The following is a 27,385-nucleotide window of genomic DNA, read 5'->3' as shown; positions in this document are numbered from 1 at the left end:
ATGTCTGATCATATGAATGTTTATTTGTACCTGTGTTCAAATACCATACCTAAAGTATAACCTGTATTCATAGACCTGTACACCAGGAAATAATGTGGCTCATGAACAGCTTCTGTTTTCCTATTTGATGTTTAGGATGACATTCAAACTTACATTCAGAAGTATGTAGGGCTTAAGCTATGAGTTTAAGTACCTGAGTCTCATGAGTCTCATGAGTTAATTTTGGCAACTTCCATCTTATACATTTACTTCTTCTCCCAACATAATACTTACCTTATATCTTGCTAGTCAACAACAGCAAATATCTGAAGCCATTTATTTATCTCAATATTCCATACAAATCAAAGGGCCAGGAGATGGAACAGTGGAGGGCAGCAGTGGGCAGTCTTTTTCTTCTGTGCACAATGCACTGAATTCACCATGTCTTGAATCTATTGTGTTCCCAGCTCTTGTCTCCAGAATTTCTCCAGAGCTCTCACTCAGTCTCTCCTCTTTTTAATATACACATTCACACGGTCTCTCCCCCACATTCACCATCCTTGCTCATTTCAATTGCCCTTCTCCAGAATTATTAGTAATAAAAAAAACCTAAACACACACACACAAAATGCATAGTGACAATTTAGCTTTGAGTTACCAGTCACAATTTTCTTATGTGTAATTGGTACATTAAATTTTCTTATAGAGGGCTTCCCTAAGACTAGAGTGAATGTGGTTCATTAGGGGAGGCCTCCTATCTCTGCAGAACCATTCTGATTCCTTTCAGTAACCACTATCATTATTGTAAGAGTATTTACTGCAAGCTGAGCTGGACAGACATTGTACAATTTGACCTGGCAAATGCACAAAAACTGCACTGCAAATTATATATTACAGCATTAATTAGCCAAATAAAACTCCAGGGGCATCTTAGGTAGAGGCAGTGCAGTGAATTAAGGAAGGAAATAGTCACAATTACAGAAACCAGCTCAGCACAAAGTGAAAGAATGCAGTCCATTTCCTGCAGAAAACAGGGAGCGTTAGTAATAGTTTAAGAAACGCAAAAATAAACATGACTTGTATAGTAAGTAAGAAAGGGACAAATCTCAATGGTAAGTTGTAAAAAAAAGACTTTATTTGTTGTTTTCTGTTCCTATGTACTACATAGCCAAATAATATTAAGACATTTTATCATGACTATACACTATGACAAATAAACTTTCAAGCCTTTTCTTGACAGCCTTAGAGGTTTTGTCAGCATTTGACACAATGTGAACTCGTACAATGAGTAAACAAACAGTGCCAAAAGGAAAACTGAGTGGGTACATATGGCATGAAGTTTCAACCCCAATAAAAAGAAGCAGAGTAAGGTGGGAGAGAAAGATTAAAAACCATGCACAGGAAGTGTTCTCCGACATATTCAAGAATTTAAGTTGTCCAAAGTTATATAACCCTTGTCAAGATCTTCTGATTAAAAAAAAAATTCCTTGAAGCAGGGGGAGACTCTCCTTTAATTCCCCCCAAATGAAGGCAAAGATGCTATCTTATCAGTCAGTGAATACCACTGGAAAGATGGAACATGAAGGCTGGCATAAAGCTATCAGAACCATGACACTAGGCCTGAATCTGAAAAACCACAACAGGTTTGATTCTAGTTAAGACTATCCAAGCTTTCTTAGCATTTTTCAAAATAGATAAGAAGAGACAAAGTTAGGTGTGGTGGCACATGCTTGTAATCATAGCACTTTGGGAGGCTGAGGCAAGAGGGTAGAACATTTGAGCTCAGCCTGGGCAACTTAGAAACTTAATGAGACCTTGTGTCAAAAAAAAAAAACAAAACAAAAAAGGGCCAGAGATTTAGCTCAGTGGTGCTGCTGCCTGTCTCACAAGTACAAGGTCCTGAGTTTGATCCCTGGTATCAAAAAAAAAAAAAAAAAAAAAAAAAAAAAGCTGAGATATAGCTTACTGCAAAGGCCCGTGGTTCAATCCCCAGTACTGAAAAAATTCTGAGAAAATTCTATATACTCTTCAGTCTTCTCACAAATACTTACGTTGTTTTGCTAATTTGAGATTAGTAGAGAACCCTGTCCTGAGTTATTGAGCTCCTAACCCAAATGTGGAATGTTTGAATAGCATTATCACATTCAGGATTCATAGGAGAATTAATTGAATCTTAATTTGCTCTCTAAAACCAAATTTGAATTATATTGACATTTACCTTATCTGTTCACTGCTAAGTACTGCTGACAGTTTTCCTTGTGATGGATCATGAATATTCACTATTTAAGATATCATTACTGTTGATCAGGTATTTGGTATGAACTTACATCAGAGATAATCTACTTAAAGAATACTTTTCTTACAGTAGAAAATAGCAAAAAACAGCAAAATTCCTCTTCAGAGAAATGTTAATGAAACAAAGATTTTGTTTTCTCTTTTTTAATATCAGAAATCATAAACTAGCATATTATAAGAATACATATGGTGTTTTTATATTTACACAGAAATTTCTCATAAATCCTGTAGAGGTTGTAGAAGTAGAGCTAGCTGTTCCTTTTTAGCAAGAGCACTTGTAAAACAAAGAATGTGATTAGGTAACTATCCTTATACAGTGAGTTGATCAGTTAAAGAACTTTAGAAAAGTCAGCAGTTCATTTACCTGAGTTTCCCATTGAATCGAACAAAAGCTTATAAAATTAAAAAGGGCTAGAGTCAGAAAATTTAGATTAAAAAGTTAATTTTGAGACTTTTGAATTGCTATAAAACCTAATAGAAAGATATTTCTTCTTAGTTAAAACATAAAGTCATAGAATTATATCGACTTGATGTTATTTACATCTTCAGTTGGAAGTCAGCTTGTGAAGACATTAAGAAAACAAATCAAATTCTTTTGGAATTTTGAGTAAGTGATAAAGGAGAATTATCAGTGACCTATTTCAGTTATGAATTCAGATGAGATTACTAGTTAATACCAGATAAAGAGCAGCATAAATGTGACTTTTAACCTGAATAGATCCCTTTTTAAGGGTGACATATTGAATAACTATAAATTTTAATCTAGAAAAAGAGTTTAGCCAGTGTTTTGCTATCTAAGCTTACTAAGCTGTCTAAGCTTACTTGTTCATACTCAGGCTCCCAATATTGTAGAACTGAATATTTTTATCATATAAGAACTATAATCAAGTAACTACTTAAAACTATTATAATTTCGGGCCAAGGATTTAGCTCAGTGATGCGGCTGCCTGCCTCCCGAGGGCAAGGTCCTGAGTTTGATCTCCAGTATCAAAAAGGGCCCCCGCCCCCCAAACAAAATGAAAAACAAAACTATTATAGTTTCAACACCAGGTCTATTTAAATAAGCTATACAAAATCGTCAACTTTAACACAGAACAAAAAAATATGAAGCATTGTGATCTACATGATTGGATTAGACAAATGAAATAGATCTCTCTTCATAATCCTTCACCCCATCATGAAGATTTAGTTTTAAAACACAACTGAGGCACATGTATCTGCCAACCAGTTCCCATACTTGCCTTCTGTGTACAACTCAAAGTAGCATTGTGCAAATTCATTAGGATCAAGAAACACTTTCGCTATGCATGTGCTCTACCACTGAGCTATATTTCCAGCCTCAAGAAGCAATATTTTAAAACAGCATTTTGACTCCAAATCATCTTCTTACTTTCTTTTACTGTTACATTATAAAACTTTCTAGGTCAGTCAGTGAAGTATTTGGCCCAAATATCATACTCTGTTGGATTTTTAAGTACAAAAGGTAAATAAAAGCTCTGCTGATCATCAGGCAAAAATTATTGCTAAGTGACACCACTTAGAAGTTTTTTTATATTTTTAAGAAAGTAACAATCATTTCAGATGAGAAATATATTGTCAGAAAGCAGAGTTCCCGTGCTTGTATCACTAGTACACAGCAAGAGAGGGGTTGTAGAAAATCGATTGATATATATATATATGTGTATTATTTTGTATAACAGGCAGAATTTGAATGCCATGGTGCCCTGAGGAAGGGATAGGTCCTGAATACACCAGCTCTTTAACAGAGTGCTTTAGTAGTGAAATTTTTTCCATCTGATGCATCCACATATCAGGATATCAAAGATGATTAAATTACTCCCAAAACAGGCTTCTAATTCTATGCTTTTTAAATTTAATTACCTACTAGAATACTAAAATAAATCTAATTTCTCTAAGGTTGTCCACCAGTACCACATAGCAGTACTGAGATTAAAAAAAAAAAGCTTCTGTAGTTTATAAGTGATACTTTAAAAAATGTTGGTAAAAATGCAAATCAGCTAAATTATAAATGACCAATTCAAGCATGCCAACCACCAAAGATCGCTTTCTTTACCCATCTGCAAACTCCTTGCCTAAGGATAATTACAACTATTTGATATACGAAATTATGCAATTTAGGGTTCTGTTGGAGAAAGGTAAAAAATTTTAACATAATACTCTGTGAGTATGCACTTATGTGAGTTTATACTCTAAAGAACATTCTTCTGTAGAAAGACTTGGTCAAAGAAGGCAACTGATATTAAAAAACAATTAGCACAGATTTGTTGGTACATACATGATGAAAACAATTGCAAGTACCATGTACAGGTGTAAACAAGCTAAAAATGACCTTGGCAAAAATATCTTCATCAATTTACAATATGCCAAATGCATGCAACTTATAATTCCCTCCCTTTCACAACAATAAACTGAAAAAATAAAACCAAAAAAAAAGACGGAACCATCTGTTTCTGTAAGTAGAAAATAATAATAGATCCATTAGGTTCCAAGACAAATAAAACTTTAAAATATTAATATTGAAAAAATACAATTAAATTTTTATTAAAAATACATAGTCCTCACTCAATCTTTGTGTACATTTTGTTTTGTGTGAAAAAGAAAAAAAATGAAATAGGAAAGGTATTAAGACTAACCTAATTATTTATACTGTATTTGGTAGAAGCATGTTTCAGTCAAACTTTGATGAAAAGTAAAGTTATTCTGCTTTCATTTGCTCCCGGACATCAGAGGGCAAAGTTTCAAAGAGAGTGTCTTCTACAACTAAACCAGCTCGCTTCAGAGCCCGGCAGTCACCCAGTTCAGGAGGGAGGATTTCAAAGTGATTCCCTTTGACATCCAAGTAGGAAAGAAATAGTAAATTTCCAATTTTCGGTGAGAGTACTGATAGACTATTTTTTCCAATCTTCAAAGTCTTAAGTTTCTTGCAGAAGTAAAGTTCATCTGGAAGGCTTTCCACTTTGTTACAAGTGATGGAAAAATACTGTAAACTTTGTAAAACTCCGACTTCAGGTGGGATGAATCGGATATCATTGTAGGATAAATCCAAGTATCGGATTTTGTTGCATAGGAAGAGGTGGGAAGGCAGCACCTCTATTTTATTGTGACTAAAGGACAGTCGTTCCAGGCTGGTGAGTTTCTTTATATGCTCTGGGATGTAGGTGATGCTGTTATGCCACAGTTTTAGCACTGTCAACTTCCTCAAATGCTGGAAGCTCACGATTTCTTCTATAGATTTCAGGTTGTTTTCTTTCAGGTCCAGTTCCTGGAGGCTAAGCAGGCTGAACACAGCATGAGGAATGCGCTCCAGATCACAGTGGACCAGTTCCAGCTCTGTCAGATTGGTCATCTTCTTTAAATTGTTGATCATCACCAGCTTGGTGCCATCGTTATGTATGCACATCTTCTGGAGATGGCTGGCAACATCCACCACCGCCTGAGGGATTTTGGAAACATTGCTTTTGATAGAGAGAATTTTAAGGCTTTTGAGATCCCGCAGAGACTCGAGGGTGACATTTTTGGAAATATCATGACTTAGAGAGCCAACTAGGTAAAGCTCTTCCAGATTCCGCAGCCCATACATCCATGGGGGCAGCTCCCTCATGTCATCAAACTTGACACTCAGGACTTTGAGGTTTTCCTTCAGGAAAGAGAGAGCTGCACTGTGGATTTTGACAGAGCACTGGTGTAGAGAGAGCTCCTGGAGATTGTCTAGCTGTGCAATGGTGGCTGGTATCATTACATTCTTAATGATTTCAAGTTTTAGAGATTGCAACTCTGTGATTTCAAAAACAGTGTCTGGAAGGCCAGAAAGCATGATTAGAGGCAATTCCAGTCTATTATGGGCATTTGTCTGCAGTTTCTGCCTCAGTTTATCAGGAGTCCACTCATTATTTAAGTTTAGCTGTTTTAGTTTGTTTTCACTGACTTCAGACAGGAACACTGCAAATCTCTTGGAATAAAGAGGATCATACTGATCGATCATATGAAGCATAAAAGCAAAGTCATTTTTCACATCTGGAATATCATCGATTCCAGTCTCCTGCCGGACATACTCAAAAGAATATTCCCTTAGAGAGCGGTAGAATAGCCAATATAAGGTATAAAGGCATGTCAATCCATAGATACTTACAAAGCACAAGTAGCAAAAGGAGAGTTTTGAGAACAAGTGTGCCATGGTATGATTGCAAGAAAAGTTTTTATATCCAGTCATGTCCTGAATGTCAACATTACAATCCACTGTAAATTGGACTTTGGAAACCAGAGCACTATTATATGCAATGATGATGAGGAATTTGATAACCTTGAGTACAGTCTGGCGAACATACATAGCATAGAGTATATCACCTTCTTCCACATGTAGCCTGAACTTCTTTACCTTCTCAAATAAGGCTTTTGCTTGCTCACCTTCCTTTTTATCTAGAGCCCCTGCTGTAGATTTGTCAACCACAAACTTCTCAGGAATTGACTTCAGAGACTGAGAGTTGACCAGGCTGCCCTCTGGACCAGACTGAGTGGTATTGGACCTGTTCATATTGTTCTTCCTGTTGTCCTTTTCTTCTGAGTCCTCCCCAGATACTTCAGATAAAGCCCGTGTTGTCCAGGGAGAGTCAAAACATTTTCCCAGGATGGAGATGAAATGTTCTATTTTGGAGCTGGATCCAGGGAATTTGAACCAAAAGTTACTGCAGAGCATGAAGACCAAAGTATGGATGAGCACAAGGTAGGGGAAATACTTGGCATACCAGTGGAGGGCTCGTTCATAACACATCTGGTTTATGAAACTGTACTGCTGAAGATCCAGATCTGTTTTCAATCCTTTCATTTCCACAGGGGCAGGGTTGGTAGGAGATGGTTTGGGTAGAGGCAACGGGGTGGTACTGGCAACTGCTTGAGAGACATTTGAAACAGATGAGTGGTTCTGAGCAGGCTGCACTCTTTTTGGAAGGCAGATTATCTTGTCTTGCATGACCTGAAACACAGAATTAATATTTTCAAATTATATTACTCAAAGCTTTCATAATGTCATTACTGTAAAGAAAGCAGCAATAACAGCCAATAAATGTCCATTTCCTCTGCCTGGAGAATATAATGTTCAGTTCCAGCACCAAGATTTTATTCTTAGCTCCTATGTTGAAAAAATGAAGTATCTGACTTTGTTCATCACCTCTAAATTATGACATGAAACAGCAGCTTTGTCAGGTCATACAAGTCAAAACAAAGCGAATAATTAGCGAACATTCACTTTCTTAAAAATTTGCATTTCTTCTCTAACCAGAGACTGAGAGAATCAATGATTAGTCTAGAAAGTGCATTCCCAATCAGACTCAATTCTGACTTGCATAGCTTTTGGTGTTCTATTGGTTTTTACAGGTGCAGTAAAAGGATTAGAAAATAGAAATATGAAAAATTCCTATTATTTCTCCTTTTCTTTCTACCCATATCTTGGACTATATGCATAGATTAATATGAATGGCTTTAATATAGTGGGAATTTGGCTAAGCTTTCATTAAAAACCATTTCTCCAAAGAGAGGTGAAATAATACGTAAGTATTCAACAGTAAAACAATTAGGTCTAAATTTGCTAGCTTTAGTACAATATTGAGAACTTCTCTCCATCTATCAATGTTTAGTGTGTTGAAAAGAATACTATGCTGTAAAAATGTCAAGCCATTTCATAAGATTATAATTTGAGAAAGGGAGAATGTACTATTTTTGAAGTTGAGATAGGATAAGGCAGTATACACCTTGCATCAACTTGGAGGAATAAGTGGGACAATGTGAACAATAAGCAAACAGTTCAAAGTGAGAATAATGACCAAGGATTATACAACAATGAGACGTGTATTTAATTCAGAGAAAGTCCATTGTACTACAAAAAGATCAACTGGCTGGAAATCCACATTGTTTGGTGATTCTGCAAGAGCAAAATGTTTAGTGATATTGCCACATCAGAACTCTTTACTTTGATTATAGAAGTGGAAAGAAACAGAACTCAATGGAAAACAGACCTCTATGGCATGGTATGTGACCACAAGTTGGTGCCAAGGGAAATAACAGCCCATGAGACAAAAACACAAAGTTGACAATGGAGTGAATGAACCACACAGCATTTGGTGAAGTAGGAGATCACCAGTATATATTTTTTGAGAAAGTGAATGAACCCAGAACTGCTTCTGGTCCTTGCAGTTCAGGGCTGTAAGGGTCTGTGTGTGACACCTTTCCTGGGGGTGAAGATGATGATGACAGTGATGACAACAGCAAACTTATGTTGTGCTCAATATGTAACTGTCCCTCTTCTCATAATGCAATGACTATTAATTCTTTTGTCACCTTACTCTGATGAATCAGGTACTCTTATTATTCCGACTGTTCTCTGTAAGATAAGGAAAGTGAAGCATGGACTCAGGTTAAGTAACTTACGTAATGCTATCTAGTCTAGGGCTTATTTTATTTAATTAAATTTCTAGGATTAAACAAAAGGATCCAAATTTGATTTTATCCTAAATAACAATTTATCATATACAAATATTTCACATTTTAGAGACAAAGTTTACTTCTTCCCAAATCTTATGCATATAACAAGAAATGAGGCTAGACGAAGAGAGATGTTTCACTACCCAGTTTATAATACTGTTCTGGAAAGCAAAGCAAAGGGCAACCACTGACAATTTAAATCAAAAGAAAGCAAGGAAGAATAATAAGTATGATTACATTTATTTTTTTAGTTACCTTTTTGTTTTATTGAAGGTGGTTTTCAAAGAGTAGAAGTTTTTAATTTTAATGACATCCAATTTATCACTTAAAACTGAAACTTAGCTCCAGTTTGTAATCTGTCTGTTACTCCCTTTCGATGTTTAAAACTTGCAAAATTGGGGTAAAGTCCAGGAAAATTTTACATGAGTCTAAGAATATGGCAGCCACTTTTGCTCATATTAATAGCTATCATTTAGATGGTGTATATCATATATTACACATTATGTTAAATATAAAACATAGTATTTAATATAATTCTTATAAAAAGCCTTGCTGAAGAGGAAACTGGGATTTAGAATAATAAAGTAACTAGACTAAGGGCATCCATATACTGTCAATGGCAGGGATAGAAGTTCTTCTTGGCACCTCATCAAATCCTGCCTCATCAGCATGACCTGGTGCATGGCAAGCAGCCTCCATCTCCATCTCCAGCTTCTCATGAGCTTCCTTGATGTTCTTTGCACTTGATGCTGCTCCTGCTCTCCGTCTCAATGAGTCCCCTCCAGTGCATGGCATGCTCATATTCAAAGGCTGTGCAAATCTAGGTGCCTGCTCTCACTCCTTCTGAAATTGCTGGTTGTCTATAGCCAGCTTCTCTGGAAGTCCCTCTTTATCATCTACCTGGTCCATGGATTTCACAGTCACAGGCCGAGGAAATGTGGTTAGCAGGAAAGGCCTGTCACTGCATTTGTTCAGAACTTTCTGCACAGCTGGCTTCCCTGAGAGCCCAATAATGCCTTTTCCCTTTTCCTGAGACTTCCTCAATCATCCACAATGACTACAGCCCTCTCCACCTGGCCAAACACAGAAAAGGATTCTTCCAGCAGTTCTTTGATATGTACTGAGGAAGGTTTTGGACTGTAAGGGATGTGCTATGACAGGCAAAGCGGACATGCAGTTGTTCTCCAGAGTGGCATATTGTCCAGCTCTACTTTGGCAATCTCAGCAAGGGTTCGTGTGTCCAAGTGGCTAAAGCCAAAGCCTTTTTCCTTAAGAATGAAAACTTCTGCTTTCCAGTATTTCTCAAATAGTTTCTTCATTTATTCCTCAGTGATGTCAGGGGGAAGATTGCCCACAAAAAGATGTCTACATTGGGTAAATGTCTTCTCTCCTGGTTTCCTAAAATTCTTCAGGTCAATAGTCAAACTCCCATTTTGGCTGCTGGCCTGTTGCCCATTTGCAGGTATTGGTGGTAGTGGTGGCTGCTGCTGGTGATGCTGGTGATGCTTCATTGGAGTATGGTTCTGCTTCTCCAAGTTAATGGTTTTATTGCTCTGCATTTTCTGCATTTTTACATGCCAACACTGACAGTTTTCTCCTCAGAGTGACAACCCATTACATTATTTACTTAATTCTTGCCATAATTTTTTGTAGGTTCTCTTTTAGTTGTTTGCTGTTGGGTTTCTTCAGTCTACTGGTTTCATGGCCGTCAGGAGGCAGGTGCAATAGCAGCAGCAGCTTTCTGCCATCTGGATTATAGCCACAGTGTTTTGTTTCATTTTTAACTTTCATAGATTAATGACTGATATTTGATTCCCTTATTTCCTATCAAGGCAGAGGAGGTAATTCTCTGAGAGGTCAGATTCATGGTGTTCTAAAGGTTATTTGTGGATCTCAGCTTATAAGCAAATCTTCTGGCTCTTCTAGTGATTCTGTTGTTGCAAGGTTGAGAGAAAATCACAATCTTTCTGTTACATTCCAGGGTTTCTCAAAATGATGTGTGATTACATTTATAAGGCTCAGTGACTACAGAGAGATCAGAATTGAAGAGCAGCTTCAAACATTTTTATCACTTACCAATATCAGACTGGATAACCACCCAGTATATGTATGTCTATTTATATTTAAATTCATATATCAATTAATATGTCAAATATTGGTAAAGCCTAGCTTCTTTCTCATTAAGTTTAAAATATAGGGCCGGGTATTTAGCTCAGTGGTTCCTCCGCCTACCTTGCAAGCTAAGGACCCGAGTTCGATCCCTGGTACCAAAAAAAAAAACAAAAAAAAGGTTTAAAATATATATAAATGAAAATTTGCATTTTTGTCTCACATTTCAATGAAGCATGCTTCTTTTTTTTTTTGAAACATGTTTCTTATTTTTGGAGGTCAAACACCCTACTTTGGAACTTTCTGGAAAATAGGAGGAAAATGGCTAGACACATGCCAGAATATCTCATATTTATCTTGAGATATAAAGAGACTTAAAAATTAAGAAATTTAGGGTCTTAATGCTTTCCTATTTTTGATCTTATTTAATTCTCCAATAATCTGTGAAGTAGAAAGAGGGTAGAGGCCAGAGACCAGGAGGGAAATGGAAAGTACTTCCCTGAGCACATTCTCCAAAAGTGACACCTCTGAGCTAATATGTTACGATAACATTGTTAATAATGTGATGAAAACAGAAGAATCAGTGTAAAAGCAAGACTAGTTAGGAGGCAAAAAGGCAGGTACCTTCTTAAGGTGCTAAATCCCTGCCAAGCAATCAGGCAAATTCCGTCCCCATCCCTCCTGCATGTTTGTTTCTAATGGTGGATCCTGTAGGCCTTCTTGGCTGTGGTACAGGATTTTAGGTCATGCCCTGCACCATGGTGCCAAGCTGAGGGGCAAGTGTGGGCTAAACTCTAGTTTGTGTTCCCTTTGCTTAGTTGCACATACCTAGAACTATGCCTGCATAATGGAGTGCTTTTAATATTTTGCACAAAGGCAGCTGATTGGTTGAGGAGGTAGGTCACATTCTCCCCATTTTTTTTTTTTCTGATACCTGGGATTGAACTCAGAACCTTGCGCTTGCCAGTCAGGTGGGGCACCACTGAGCTAAATCCCTGGCCCTTACATTCTCCCTGTTCTACAGAAAAAGAACTTGACCAAGGTTCAGAAGACTTAAGTGACATGCACAAATCGATACAGCTAGAAATGGCACAACAGAAATTTAAAGCTGTGTTTTGCATAGCATTCTCCCACCACTCCACAGTCTTCTCGTCTTGCTAACCGTCAATTATGACAGCTTTACAGCAATATGGAGACAAGTTGCCAGAAGCTCCTTTCAGTGTTCTGATTTTATATTTTTCTTTCAGATTTTATGAAGATACAAGTTTTGTAATATGCCTGCTCAAATCCCAGGAAAATGAAGACTATTTTCCCAAAGAGCACTGAGTACAAAAGAAATATTGGAATTTAGTCACTAAGAATAGCAACGGAGGGAACACATCCTCTGAAAACTCCTGCCGGAGCAGCTCCCAGTAGGAGGCCAAAAGAATGGCCAGGGCTGGTTGGCCAACCCAGAACTAAGAAAAGGAACAGCTACCATGTGAGGGAGCCCAGCAATCAACAGTACAAAGACTTACATAGTAAAACAGTTACAAGACAGAGGAAGTCAGTTTCCCCTCATATTTTGTAGAAACAGTATTTCTGAACACTGTAATACTAGGAGGGCCTGGGGGAAGGGTCAGTATTTTCAAAAGTATGTTCAAATTGAGAAAGAGTCAGGAAAAATAGTAAAGCAGACAAGTTTCCTAAAAAGAAAAAGTGCAAGAGTGGGGAGGAGAGATAAAGGGAGTTTCTGTTGTCTCTGAAAATAATGGCATCCTGGACCAGGGATTTAACTCAGTGGTTCCGGCGCCTGCCTTGCAAGCGCAAGGTGCCGAGTTCAATCCCCGGTACCAAAAAAAAAAAAAAAAAAGAAAAAAGAAAAAAGAAAATAATAGCATCCTGTGAAACTTGAAAGTTTTTGCTTCGCCTTTTCTGTTCTTTAAAGAAGTTTGTGCAGTTAAACCTACACTGCCCTTTTTTTCCTTTATCCACTGATGTAAAAATTAGAATGCAAAACAAACCTTAAAGAAAGCTGTGCAACAAATTTCAAGAGAATAATTATAGGGTTTGGGCTGCTGGTGTAGGACTAAGGGAGAATGCTTGGGAGATGGGCAGGAAGAAAGTCCCCAACTACGTCCAGTTTTACGGAACCTTGCCTGAAGCTTAGATCCTTACCATGGTCACAACTGGAGGAGTCCTACCATCCTCTTCTTGGGACAAACTCAGGCTGCTTTTGGAGGAAAAGACTTGAGTACAGAGCTACATACATAGTATATTTGTGTAAGGTGAAGGAGAGGAGGGGAAGAAATGTGTGTGGTGTCAGGAAGGGGTACTAAAAAGCAAAATTCCCCGGTACCAACAAAACAAAACTTCAAATAAACAAAAAAACAACTAAAAAGCAAAATTAATAAGAGAACCTGATCCGAAGTACATCACCGTGAGAAAAATTAATATCCTAAAAGCTGATATGAAAATTCTTCTTAGGGCCTGGTGGTGTATGACTGTAATCCCAGCACTTGGGAGACTGAGTTCAAGGTGAGCCTGGGCTACATAGTGAATTCCAAAGCCTGCTTGGACTGCATAGCAAGATCTTGTCTCTAAAAACCAATAGAAAAAATAAATCTGAAATCATCTATGTTAAGAAAAATAGGTAAGCGTGGGAATGAAGAGAGGGATACAGAAGAAGGCGAATCACCAATAGTAAGGGTCAGGTAAAAGCCCAGGTCAAAGAGATGGTTAAACTGCCTCCTGTCCACTGGAGGAACAGGCTTGGCTATATAGGAATGGTAAGCCAGCAGAGCCAAGGAGACTAAAAGTGAAGAACACATAACAGATGGCTGGAGTATGCACTCCTTATTTATTTTTTTCATTGTTTACTTCTTTCAGAATTAAAAACAAATTATTGGTACGTTTGCAGTACATTATGATTATATTCCTTGTGGGGGGTTGGCACATGTGCATAATACATCTTTTTTTTTTTAACCCTCTTTCTTTCTTTTCTCTCCTCTCCCTCCATCCCAGGGTCTCCTTCCCTTTTGCAAAAGATCATTCTATTTCCTATTAGCTATCTTTCATTTTGCTCTTTATTTATATTTTAGGTTTATCATATAAGAGAAATCATGCAGTATTTTTATGTGAGATGCAATAACTTTTCAATCTTTTCCAAATCTTTAGTAAAATCTGCTATGTGCACGTACACACACCACATCTTTTATGTGTGAATATTGTAGAAACCGTGGCAAATTTCATGTTTGAATTGTATAGAAAGGAAAACTGCTCAGGATGGCTAAAAAAATCTATTATCTAAATTATTTCCATGGAAGAAGAAACTGGGACCCCAAGGAGTGAACCCTTCCCATGAGTGTGCCTAAACTGTGAGAGGGTACTTGACTAGGGTTTGATTCAATATTCTGTAGATCTTTAGGAACAGCTGATAGCTAGTTTACAAAAGTAAAAGGCCTCACAATTAAAGCTCTTAGAGGAAAACAGTGTACATGTAAAATTGATCTACGACTGTGATAATATCTATGTAGTATTTCTGAAAAAGATATCCAAGGACTGGATGAAATGGACTCACTAAAATTTGGATTCATGAAAGCTTATCAGTAAATACTGATGTTCAGAAAACATAACAGCTATTTTTGAAAAGAAAAAAAAAGTATCTAGAGGATCCTTCCTCAAATTTAAAGTCAATGAAACAGCCTGAGTTTCTTGTTTTGCTTTCTACAGGCTGGGGTTTTCAAGAGAAATTTAATATAAAAATTCAAATTTCCTTTAAAAAAGAAACAATCTCCCTTCATCTGTCCAAAATACCACTCAAATCTAGGAAAAGAGATATAAAATATATGTAATTGTTAACTGTCAAATTTAGACCATCAGAAGATGCATTTTAAAGAGCAGTATGTAAATACTTTATTCCATTCTAAAATATTCTGAATAGTTAGATGTAAACAGTCAATGTGAAATCATTAATAAACATTAATGGTGGCTCCATCTTTAACTGTGTGATATATCTTTGGTGGTGGCTGAGTTTCAGCCTTTTCTTCTGATAAACTAAATATGGGAGCCATTGTTTGGACAGAGCTCTAACAGTGCCAGACCAAAGCAGCAAAATGGAGTCACTCAAGCTAAATGCTGCACAATCAGATTGAAACTTTAAGGAAGCCAATCCCAAACAGATCAGTTTCTCTCATCTACAGGAGTCAGCATAATGAAGAAGTCCCCTCCGCTTTAACCTGAAGTAACCTTTAGTTAGTCAAGTTTTTCTTTATTGTTCCCATCTTACAAACCCCAAGGTTTTGCCTCTGCCTAGGGGCAGCCCTCATTTTGCTTTGTAGAATGGAGGCTGCCCCAATTCACAAATCCCAAATAAAAGCCAACTGATCTACAATTAAATTTGTTGGAATTTTGTCTTTTGACAGAATCATAACATATTGTGATGATGTAAAAGTAGGATCTACTGATTTTGGCCACTGCCAGAGATTCACCACAGTGAAAAACACAATGCACTGGTGATAACCAGTGGAGAAGACACTACATTCACATGTTCAAGACACCAAAAGGCTGTCTAAACAGAAGTTAAAACCAAACCAAACCACTAAGCTTCACACAAACCACTTGAAATAACAAAGATAGAGCAACATAAATAAGGACCAGCTGATCCAGTACATGACAGAACTATAAATGACTGGGCTAGGGTAGGTCATGTCAAACATGAGTGCTTTGGGAGATCTGAGTGTACCTCAGGGAGAGGCCATCTGGTTGGAGTCTTTACTCTTGTCAGTTTGTTATGTTAGGGATACAAGAACAATAAGCTCTTCACGGTCAAACAAGGAGAAAGACACATAAATCAGAAATGATTGTGAGAAGGCCCCAAATTTATGCTTGCCTTTCACAAGGAACTTTATAATCATTTCATCCATATCTAGAAAAAAGAGAAACCTGGTGATAGTTTTATTGTGATTACATATTACAGATTGAAAAAGAAATGACATTTTTATGGTGTTGATTCTCCCTCTCTGTGATGTTTATTTATATTTAATTTTGTCTTCAGGTTATTTTATGGTTTTCCTCACAGAGATTTTGTATATATTACTAAGTTGTACGTATTTATTTTTCGAAAGCATTTGTTTTGAACACAGAAGGTAGAGTCCTCCCTACCCCTATGCCATTGTTCAGTGAGTTCTGATAGGCTTGGTGGACCCTGTTCTAGAGCTGTATCTGTGGGTTTACATACATATAATATGTAAACAAATGGAATTTTACCCTATGTTTTGTTCCTGCAATTCCTATATGTAGTGAGTTTCAACTTTCATAGGATGTCTTGGAGATTTTAATACATTGGCATTTGGAAGTCTACTCCTTTTTGGAAGCCATGAAATTATATACTGCAGATTCAGTACAGTTTCCTAAAGACATTACCAAGATGAGGTGCATGTAGGTAATTTTGCTATTTAAAAATGTGCCATTCACAAAAGATTACATACTATCTAATTTTCCATGGCATTCTGGAAAAACAGTGTGAACAACAGGTACTTATCTGAACAGATCAAAGATGAGGGTGGGCCTGAAGTTTGACTGCAAAGGTCAGTACTGTACCAGGATTCCTTGGTGTTTTTCCTGTCAGTGGTGGTGGTCACATGTCTATGTCTTAAAACTCAAAGGCAACTTTGTTTAGATAAAGGGTGCATTCTTGAAGATTCAATTAAATGCTGTCCAATATTAACAATGCTCCACACTTTTTCCTGACACTTTTATATATTATACTTGAATCTGTTTTTTTTAACCTTTGTGACTGTTTTTTTTTTTTTTAAAAGATATTTGCCTTATAGATTTTTAAAAATCCAAAGTCATTACCTCTATGAGTAAACTTAATCAATCGCATTATTTTGCTCATTCATATTTGGACATTTGGACTTATTTCTAGATTTTGAATTTTCATTTATACCTTTTTTCTCCTTTTTGTCTTCTGTTGTATTGGTAACTTTTCCAAGTCCCTTATCTCTCACTACTTCCCTTGCCCTCATCTAGTAAGGAAGTATAGATTGTATTTCTGCTCTTTAAGAGGTTGCCTGTCACTTCCCTTTCAAGAGTGTTTATCCATGGAACTACCTCATTTTATTGTCCCTAGAGTTTGTTTCAGATTTCTTTTGAAATATATATTTTTTTACAATCTGTAGTTGATTGTGATTAATTATATATTAAACTGGGTTGCCCACTAGTTTTCTTGTATTCTATAGTTCCCTCATGTTTATTTTCCCTTTGAAATATTTTTATCTTTTCATTACTCTTAATAGAGGGTCTCTGTGGATGGGAAACGCATATGCTTTGTAGATCTGAAAATGTCTCTATTACTTTCATTCTTGAAAAACAGTTTGGTAAATTAGAAAATTCTGCGTTGAAAGTAACCTCCTTTCAGCATATTAAGATATTACTCCATTTTCTCTTGGCTTATATTTTTGCTGGTGAGAATCTTGCTGTTGATTTGATTTTGTTTTTAATGGGCAATCTTTATGGTAGCTTTTCATATTTTACCATTAAATTCCAGGTTTTCACAGTTTCACTTTAATTTTGAAAGTATATGGATTCATCCTGTTCCATACCTGAAACTAAGGGCCAGATTTTCTTGAACTTTGGAAAATTTCAGCAAATATTTCTCCAACGGTTGCTTCAAAAACTGCTCTATCCAAAAAACAAAAACAAAAAACCCCCCAAACAAAAAAACCAAAAACCCCTCCTCTATCCATTCTTCCACAATTCCTATTAGATGTACTACAGCCTCAGTGTGTAAACACACACAGTCTAGGTGTGTTTTACAATCCTTATCTTTGTGCCGAGTGCTGACTGGGTAAAGTTAGAACTCCTGACTAATTTATTACTTCTTTTTTTAACTGAATACAATTTAGCTGTTCTATCAGTTCATGTTTTAACATTAGTTATTCATTTATTTTTTGTGCTGGGGACTGAATCCAGCACCCATTTTATGTACCACTAAGCTACATCCCTAGCCTCCACTGATCTTTTTATTTCTAATACCTAAATTTCTTATATTTATCTGCCCTTAAGTCATATCTACCTACCTTCTAATACTATGACTTTGTCTCTTTGACCACTCTAAATACATTCATTTTCCACTTATTGTCAGCTGTTCCAAAACTTTTGACCTTGAGTGAATCTACTGTTCCAAGTGCTAATTTCGATGGTTGGTCGCCCTTCTTAGCATAGTTTTATTCTGAGTGGTAGACACATTCTGAGTGGGGGGCTGTTTTCTGGTCTCTCTTCTGTGTGCTTTTGCGGTTTCCTGCACCAAGCCCCAGCTCTCAGTTGACCACCAGGTTTTATCTTGGAGTTCTCAGGTTCCACTATAGTGTCAGCCCCTCTCGGGGCTGGGCAGGGAGACAATGAGCAGGCTCAGTCAGCTCCTGGCTGGGAGGCACTTCAGATGGCCAGGTCCTTCTGAAGTACAGCTCCAGTGTTCAGTTAATCACTGTTCTCAGATTTCTTTTGGGAGTGCGGGCTTTGGCTTCAAAGAGTGACCAGGCTGCAGCCTCTTCCAAGCCTCTCTTGGTGCATATATAGTTCCCTTTATTGACAGAAGCTGAGTTTCTGGCTGTTACTGCTTAGTTTTGGATGACAGCCTGGCAATTGGGTCAGCCCCAATTGCTTTCCACAGAAATGCTTATCTGGTGTTCAAGTCCATATATGCATTTTTGTTACCTCTTTTCCTATTTTATCTATCATGGCTATACATGAACAGATCAGTGCAACACTTTACCAGCTTTTCCATCAGAACATATGTATTTTAATATAAAATTTGTCGGTACAAATTAAAATTATGCTGAATCAGCAAAATTAAAAGTATGCTTGAGTATCGAAAACTAGGCAAACTTATACTGCCATAGTATTTCCTCTCCCAAAAGGCTGAATTTCTTTACATATTTTCTACCAACAGCACATGAGAATACTTAGTTTCCTACATCCTCAATAATAAAGTCCATTTCTTTTTTTTTTGTTTGTTTTGTTTTTTGTTACCAGGGATCGAACTCGGGTCCTTGTGCTTAAGCAGCAGGCAGAGAAATCACTGAGCTAAATCCCTGGCCCTAAGTCCATTTCTTTTTCTATGAACTATTACCCCCAAATATTCTTCAATTTGGATGTTTAACATATATCACAGAAAAATGGAGTGAGGGAGAAAATTTGCTGGGTATGGTAAAATTGGTGGTACCATACTAGCATGTGGTCTTGTGATCCAGAGTATTCTTTGGACAATGGCTTATTCTTTAAAAAGACAATACTTTATTTAGTTAGGATAAATTTGATCCAAACAGACACAAAAAGACAGTAGGACCAATATAAAGGTGATACCTTCCCTTCACCATTTCTTTATTTTTGCAGTACCGGGGATGGAACTCAGGACCTTGCGCTCGCAAGGCAGGTGCGGTACCACTGAGCTAAATCCCCTGGCCCCACTTCACCGTTTCTTTATCCTATAGAGTTGAATACAGCTGCTACCTAAGGGTTCTACCCTGAAGCTGATCATCCAGACCTGCCCCCAATCTGACAGACAAACCAAGTGGTTATTATTACTGCCAATCTAAGAATGAAGTAACAAGAAGCACATCCCAAAGACCTAGTCCCAGGACTTCTTCACAGAACAGGTATTCTCTGCCAAACAAAACTTATTATCTACTATATGCTAAGCATCACAGGAGTCAGAAGCATAACCACTGTTTGACGTTCTAAAAGCACTTGTAATCTTGTTGGAAAGACCTGAATAGCCATATGAAAAGTCAAACAAGGTGCAAAGAAGGCAGTATGTTCACTCTGTGTGGTAAGCACAATAAGAGCTCATGCTTATAGAGTAATGGGGAAGCCTCCATTTGGGTCTTTAAGCTTTTAAATGTGAATGTGTTACTGGAGGACAGGAAGGTCAGAACCTTGTGGGCTTCAGAGACAGGAACAAAAGATTCCATTTGGGGAGAGAGAGAAAAAGAAGTCTGAAAAGATGGACTGTTATTCTTTTCTTTGTAGATCCTTATCTCCTGGCTAAAGGGGTGGAAATAAAAGGAGAGGGAAATAACTTTCATGTCACCAAGTTATTGGTTAATGTACAAATTGAAGTACTTTCTCTCAAAAACAAGATGCCAAAGGGTTGAAGGGAGGGCAGGGGAATGGGGAAAAACATAAGAAACAAGATATATCATGTAAAGGAACAAATTCCCAATAATGACTGTCATCATAATGTAAACCTAAAATGTACCAATAAACTTAATGAAAACAAAACAAAACAGGATGCCCGCGGACAAGAACGCATCCATACTTAAAAGGTACGATATTTATTCTCATCAGTAGTAGAATTCACTCTGAAAATGGAGGTTTCTGTTTCAAGGCTAATTACTGAAAATTCTTTTAAGTAAAAAACAAACTTTAATGTGAAAGGTAAGGAACAGAAAAGGTATGGTAGCCAGCTCTAAAGGAGTGAATATCCAAATGCTTTTGAGCTTAGTAAATGTCTTATTCACTAGCCTTGGTATTCTCCAAGTGCAATGCTGTGTATTTAGGGGCAATCACCACTGGAGCATTAAAATAGACATTCGTGAGAACCACACATGCTGCATCACTGTTACCAGAACAAACAAGGTCCTTGTCTCCAGGGGAAAGGGAAAAGTAAATCTCGAACTGTGTGGCATCATTTCCTGCTTGCTGTGCACATGCTATCTTCTTCCTTTCTCTTTCTCCCTTTTTTATTTTTATTAGAACCTACTGTACTTGCTATATATAATGATCATATTCATTATAGGGAATTTGTACCTGTACATAATATGTCCCAATTCTGGTTTTCCATTCTCCTCCCCTTCTTTCAAACCTTCTTTCCCTCTCCATTTACAAAACTTTGTTCTCATATTCCCCCTCTATTTTTTTTTAAAAAATCCTTTCCTCCCCCATTCCCCTTCCCATGAGAATATGTTCTACCAACTTCCCAGTATCTATCCTATTTTGCAACTTATTTACCCTTTGGGTTTCTCACACATGAGAAACAATATGATATTTAAACTTGAGTGTCTGATTTATTTCACTTAACATTTTGGTCTCAAAGTGCACCCATTTTCCTAAAAATAACTCAAGATTATCCTTCTTTATGGTATAGTACTCCTTTGGATATAAGTACCACATTTTCTTTACCTATTCATCTGTTAATGGACATATGGGCTGTTTCCAAGATTTAGCTATTATAAATAATGTTGTTAATAAACATGGGCATGCATATATCACTGTGGTATGACTCTTTCGGGAAGACACCTAGAAGGAGCACCACTGGGTCAAAGGGAATCTCTAGAGGAATCTCCATACTGGTTCTACCAGTTTACATTCTCACCTACAGTGGAGAAGGATTATTTTTTCTCCATAGCCCCACCAGCATTTGTTATTGGTTTACTTCTTGCTAATAGTCATTCTTTCTGGAATGACATGGAATCTCAGTGTTGTTTTAATTTGCATTTTTCAAATGACCAGTTATGTTGAACGCTATTTCATATTTATTTGCTTTTTGTACTTCTTCATCTGAGAAGTGTCTATTCATTTCAGATGCCCATTTTTGGATTGGGTCATTACAATTCGGGGAGGGGGGGCTTGATTTTTTTTTGCGTTCTTTTCATATTCTAGATGTTAGTCCTTTGCCTGAGGAGTAACTGGTAAAATTTTTTTCCCATTTGTGTGTTGTCTCTTCACTGTTGGTGGTTTCCTTTGGTGTGCAAAAGCTTTTTAATATGATATGATCCCAGTTGTTGATTCTTTGTAGTATTTCCTGTGTGATCAGGGTTATGTTCACAGTATGCCTACACCTATGTCTTTGAGAGTTCTGCCTGTTCCATCTTCCAGCAGATTAACCATTTCTGTTTTAATATTTAGATCTGTAATTCATTTCAATTTTAGTTTAGTGCTTGGTGAGAGATACGGGTCTAGGCTCAGTGTTTGGCAAGTGGAAAGCCAGTTTTCCCAGCACCAGTTTTTTGGCCTCTTTGTCAAAAATAAGGTAGCTGAGTGTGCTGGGAATTTTTTCTGTATCTTCTATTCTGCTCTACTAATCTTCAAGTCTGTTTCTTTGCCAGTACATGCTGTTTTTATCATAGTAGCTTTGTAGTATAACTTCAAACTGGGGATTGTGATTCCCCCTTCCTTGCCCTTGCTGCCCAGAATTGCTTTTGTTATTCTAGGTCTCTTCTGGTTCTGTATGAATTTTAAGATTATTTTCTCTAGTTCTGTGTTATGCTATTGGTATTTTGATTGGGACCGCATTAAATCTGTATAACAGTTTTGGAAGTATGGCCATTTTCATTATATTGATTCTGCCTATTGAATAACAGGGGATGTCTTTCCATTTTCTGATATCCTCTTTGATCTCCTTTTTCAGAGTACTGTAGTTTTCAATGTAAAGGTCTTTCATTTGTAAGATTGATTCTTAAGTATTTTGGGTTTTTTTTTTTGACGCTATTGTGAAAGGTGTTATCTCCCTAATTTCTCTCTCAGAGTTAGTTATACATGTACAGGAATGCTACTGATTTTTGTGTGTTGACTTTGTATCCTGCTACACTACTCAATTTGGTTATCAATTCCAGAAGTCTTTTGGTGTAGTTTTAGGGGTCTTCTATGTCCTTTCTTCTTTTTTTAAAGAGAAGTTTTATATTCTCAGCAAAACTGAGAGGAAGGTATAGAAATTTCTCATATATCTCCTGGGTCCTTAAAGTTATGAAACTTAGAAACTTATAAAATAGTACATTTTCTATAGGTTTCATTGATAATTTAAACCCAGACTTCAAGTAAAACAAACCTCAGCCAAGATCTCACAGCCATGCATTCATGGAATCAGATGCAGTGAAAATTTGGAAGTGGTGGCTTCTAGAGACCTTCTTTTGAGAAGAAACAATTCATATCATCCATGCTGTAAATCACCGAATGAGGCCAGCCTAATAGTTCCTAAGGTCAGCGCTAAATGCTGACTGATGTAAGAGCTATAAAGAGAATGCCAGATTTGGGAGGCCTGTTTGTTTATTCCTAAGAAAAAGAAACCATCACATCTACATTAGGGTCATGTTTACATCTTCCTCTCTTGCTCAGGAAGTACAATTCCACTAGCACTGTAAATGCTGACTCATCAATTTTCCTGAGGGCGAAGATGACGATACATATTCTCATTGTTAATTTTTTTAACTCTTGGTTAGCTTGACACTTTCTGGCCATCAAGAATGTTTCATTTCCTGTATCTTGGTTGTATTTATACTGTATTTTGTTCTCTCTTTTTTTAGAAAATGGTTCTACAATAAACAAGGAATTAGAGGGAAAAAAATTTAAAATGAGAAAAGTGAGATTTGACACAGTCTCCTCTCATTCTACTACATGGCATTTTCCCATAATCCAACTGGACCACTGTACTATTTAATTTGTGTAAGTTTAACATTTGAGTGGGAAAACATCCATTTCAAAGTAAAAATCCTGTGGGAATGGGAAAATTCAATGGATGTAAAAACTATGGATAAATATCACTTTAATTTAAAACAAAGATCATTTGTTGTACTTCTTTGAAGAATTTGAAGTATTTATCTGTAATTATGCTTCTTAAATAATATAGGGAAAAGTCTTTGAAGCCATTCCCAAGGATTGAAATCTTAGTTCTGCACTCACCTGACTTAAAGATACCTTACAGTTAAATTGGGAGTGTTTAAAGAAATTTAAATCCCGCTGATTATCTACAGTATGTGAACAGCACACATATAAAGAATTCTAATTATTAGAAGCATACAAACAAAAATCTGCTCTAAAAAAATTTTTCAAAAATGACAATTTTAGGGCCGGGGACTCAGCTCAGTGGTCCAGCCGCCTGCCTCACAAGCGCAAGGTCCTGAGTTCAATCACCGGTACCAGGGAAAAAAAATAAAGCAAAAAAAAAAGGAAAAATGACAGTTACAGAAAGTTACTATAATAATTCAAGAACAATACACTATCATATTCAGCAAGTGAGGATGTCAACGGCTGGGCTGTGGCCCCATCTGTGCAAAGGAAAAGAGAATAGGTGTCATTCACTGTCACCACAGAAGGCCTGCAGTTAAGGCAGGAGCCGACACATGGGGTAGGACTCAAGACTTCCTTGATCCTCCTTACTTCCTCCTAGGTCAAACAGGGCTAGTAGAGATGGCAACCTTTAGGGAAAAAAAATTGAACCTTGGTGTCACAAGGGTGAGAACCTGAGTTTGACTGTCCAGGCAGTCCCTTGGGATCAGTCTATTTGGATGCTCTCTTTATAGCTTTTGTTGAAGGTTTTTTTTTTGCAGTGCTAGAGGTCAAAGCTTCAAGCACACTAAGCAAGGACTCTATTGTCAGGTTTTAACAACCAATATATTTTCAATACAGAGGTGCCAATTGTGCTTTAAAATAGCTGCCCCTAATATTGCCAGTACTCTCAACATTTCTTAGGAAAGCTAATATTCTGAACTTGCCGTTATATTTAAAGTCACTATGTTTAACAGCCTTTATCCCTTTATCTTAGAAATAGAAAGTGCTATTAATTTTTATTTCGCCTCTGAAATCTCATCAGTTTTCATACCCTAAGAATATAATTTATGCCTACAGTCCTATAAATAAGTCTATATCGAGAACCTTAACTTTCCCAGGAAAAATTGTTCTTTTTCATTTACGCCCACTGTACTTTTTAAATATACACTTTGCAGCAATTATAATAGTTTAAGGAGGCTATATATAAAATTCCATGCTGCAATAATTTAAACATTTTCAAGAACAAGACCAAGGTTTCTATCATTAGAACCTAGCACAGTCCCTATAGCATGTAAAAACTAATATGATGAATGAATAAGTGTGTTATTTTGCTTCTGAAACTATTCCCTAAGACCTTTGGTATAGAGATGGAACTTTTAATTACAGTGGATCCTCAAGTTATGACTAGCCTGACATAAGAACAACATGAGTTATGACCTGAATGCTAGCTGCTCAGATAACAGATTTAACCCTTAAAGAGTTCTGGAAAGAACATTGCAAAATCCTTTCCTGTATGGGGTTAAATGAGAAATCCTGGGCCAATGTCTCTCTAAGGACATTGAGATCTACCTGTATATAAGAGAGAGACTTTGAAGGCTGTGTAGAGGAGCCTAAGCCTTCATTTGACCAACTTGAGTTACAAACAGCCCGAACTGAGTTCGTAAGTTAAAGGTTCACGGTATTCTATATTCCCCATAATACCTAATGTAGTGGTGGGAATCTAGTCAACATTCAATAAATATATGCACTAAGGATAGCCTGGGCTACATAGCAATGCTGTCTCAAAAAAACAAACCAAACAAACAAGCAGTATGGATTTGTTTACAGTTTCATAGCAAAAATTTCGTGAAGAACTCTCCTCTCTCCAGATATTCTCAAGAAAAAAACTAGATATTAATGTTTTAAGAACATTATAAAAGAGATCTCTACCCAGATGTGGTGGCACACACCTATAATCCCAACTCTTGGGAGGCTGAGGCTGGAGGATCCCTGTGAGTTCAAGGTCAGCCTGTACTACACTGGTGAGACTCGATCTCAAAAAAAAAAAAAAAAAAAGAGATCTTTACTTTGAACTTTCACTAAATCACTTCTAAATTCTCTTCCAATTCTGATAATCTGTTTTTTTAAAAGAAAGTGTAATGCTACAGCATTCATGGATAAGAATAATCCAGTATCATGAAAATACTATTGTTAATCAAGAACCACTAAATTTTAAGAGATTTAATTCCTTGAGAGACTAACATATACTGGAGTTAATAAGCATAACCAAGACTTCAAAATTCATTTAAACATGTTTAGAATGAAAAAATGGTTTTCTCAGAAAAGGACATGAAGATTGTACGAGTCTTAGCACAGCTCATAAAATTTAATCCATGGGCACAAGGTCAAATGCTGATACCATTACAGAATTACTTTTTTTTTTTCTGGTACCAGGTATTGAACTCAGGACCTTGCCCTTGCAAGGCAGGCACAGTGCCACACTGAGCTAAATCCCCAGTCTCTATTACAGATTAATTACTACTAATGATAAGGTATACTTTGGGATGCTGGCAATATACTTCTCCATATAACATCAGTATACACGGGCAATCATCTAGATTAAAAAAAAAACTAGTTATCACCATGAAAATCAAAAATTTGTTATAAAACAACCACAGAGCCAAAACAAAAAATTCTCAGTTCCATAAAATATATTCCACTGATAATCACTGAAATAAGTGTAACCTCATATAAGGAGGTGGCTCAATTTCTACAGTTTCTTAAACTTTGCCATTAGCAATACATTTTTTTTCCTATGCAAATTTTGGCTGTAATCCTACATATCAGAGCATATAACAATATATAAATCAAAATTTCTTGTTCTCTTGTTAGCATGTTATTGCAATATATCCCTATATTGGGGATATATTAGGATATATAAGGCATTTTCCCCTTAATTTGTTACTTAAACACCAGACCCAGTCTCTTTCTTTGGCAGTGAGTTTATGCTAATTATTCTAAGGGTGAGGCCTCAGCATTCCCATCCAGCTCTGCAGAGGGCAGTGGTAAATTTCTCATACTACCCAAAAAAATTCATTTAACAGCTTTTCCTGCTGTTTAGAGAAGATCTTCTTTTTCTCATCTCCTTAGTAATTTCCTCTATAAAAAGCTTTCTTCCATCACTTTATAATGCAGGTTTAAACTGCAGTTTATTATTATTATTATTATTATTCGGACAGTCAATAAATCCTTAGCATTGTTGAAGCACATTAACGTGTTTCATTCAACAAACATTTCCTGTAGGTTAAGGCAGCCAGGTGGGTACAAAGATGAATCAGACAAGAAACTTACATCATATAGGAGAGATGAGATATGCTCTTGACAATTTAAGGCCCTACCCTGTGGCTAGGTGAGTGTCAAGGAAGAGGTAATTGGTTGCTTTGGTAATTTATATGGCCCCAGGTTCCAAGACACTGCAGGATTAAACTTTTCATCTTAACTCTGTGGTGTCAAGTCAGACAAAAGCTGGGAGCTTAAACCAAGACACCTAGCACTCCTGGGAGCACAAGTGCTCCAGGACACTAGAGGGCAGGTACTCAAAGTGAGTCAGTGCTTGCCTCAAGTGCTACAAAATGGATCTATGCAGTAATACTAGGAAGGGGCCCCTCTCCCTCATGCTCTGCTGTCTGTCCTCTGTCCTCCTGCTCTGGACTGCCATACTGGCTCTTTGTGTCTTTGTCTGTGAGGCTCCATCTGCAGACACCGACATGCCTCCCTCCCTCTTCTGGTCCTTTTGTTCTGCTCCAATGTCACCTTGTCTGGGAGGACTCTCTGGACCCGCCTACTTAAAGTGAAATCAAAGCCCTCAACCTCACACTGCTTCATTTTTTCAAAGTATTTAGCTGTCTGACATGACATTTTAAATGTATTTAACAACGTTTGTTTTTCTTCCAGGATTTTGTCATTCTGACTGCTTCTCAACCTCGCTTCTTAGAACTAT

General features: G+C 37.0%; 1 protein-coding gene and 1 pseudogene across 2 annotated transcripts in view; both read right to left on the bottom strand.

Annotated features, from left to right (window-relative positions):
- Positions 1 to 1,092: 1,092 nt before the first annotated feature.
- Lrrc8c (leucine rich repeat containing 8 VRAC subunit C) overlaps positions 1,093 to 27,385 on the bottom strand; it is an 86,747-nt gene continuing 60,454 nt past the window's right edge. For both annotated transcript variants that reach the window (XM_004841304.4, XM_004841305.4), the window contains one exon: positions 1,093 to 7,264. In XM_004841304.4, the coding sequence (XP_004841361.1) occupies positions 4,991 to 7,264 (2,274 nt within the window). In that variant the 3' untranslated portion in view covers positions 1,093 to 4,990. The remainder of the gene's footprint in view (positions 7,265 to 27,385) is intronic.
- Positions 7,303 to 12,149, bottom strand: LOC147827647 (non-POU domain-containing octamer-binding protein pseudogene; annotated as a pseudogene).

The sequence above is a fragment of the Heterocephalus glaber genome, unplaced genomic scaffold (assembly GCF_053883595.1).
Source record: "Heterocephalus glaber isolate CG9 unplaced genomic scaffold, H.glaber_assembly_v1.0 deba00001442, whole genome shotgun sequence".
NCBI lineage: Eukaryota > Metazoa > Chordata > Mammalia > Rodentia > Bathyergidae > Heterocephalus > Heterocephalus glaber.
Note: the sequence above shows the minus strand (reverse complement) of the source record. Positions and strands in the feature narration are given on the sequence as shown.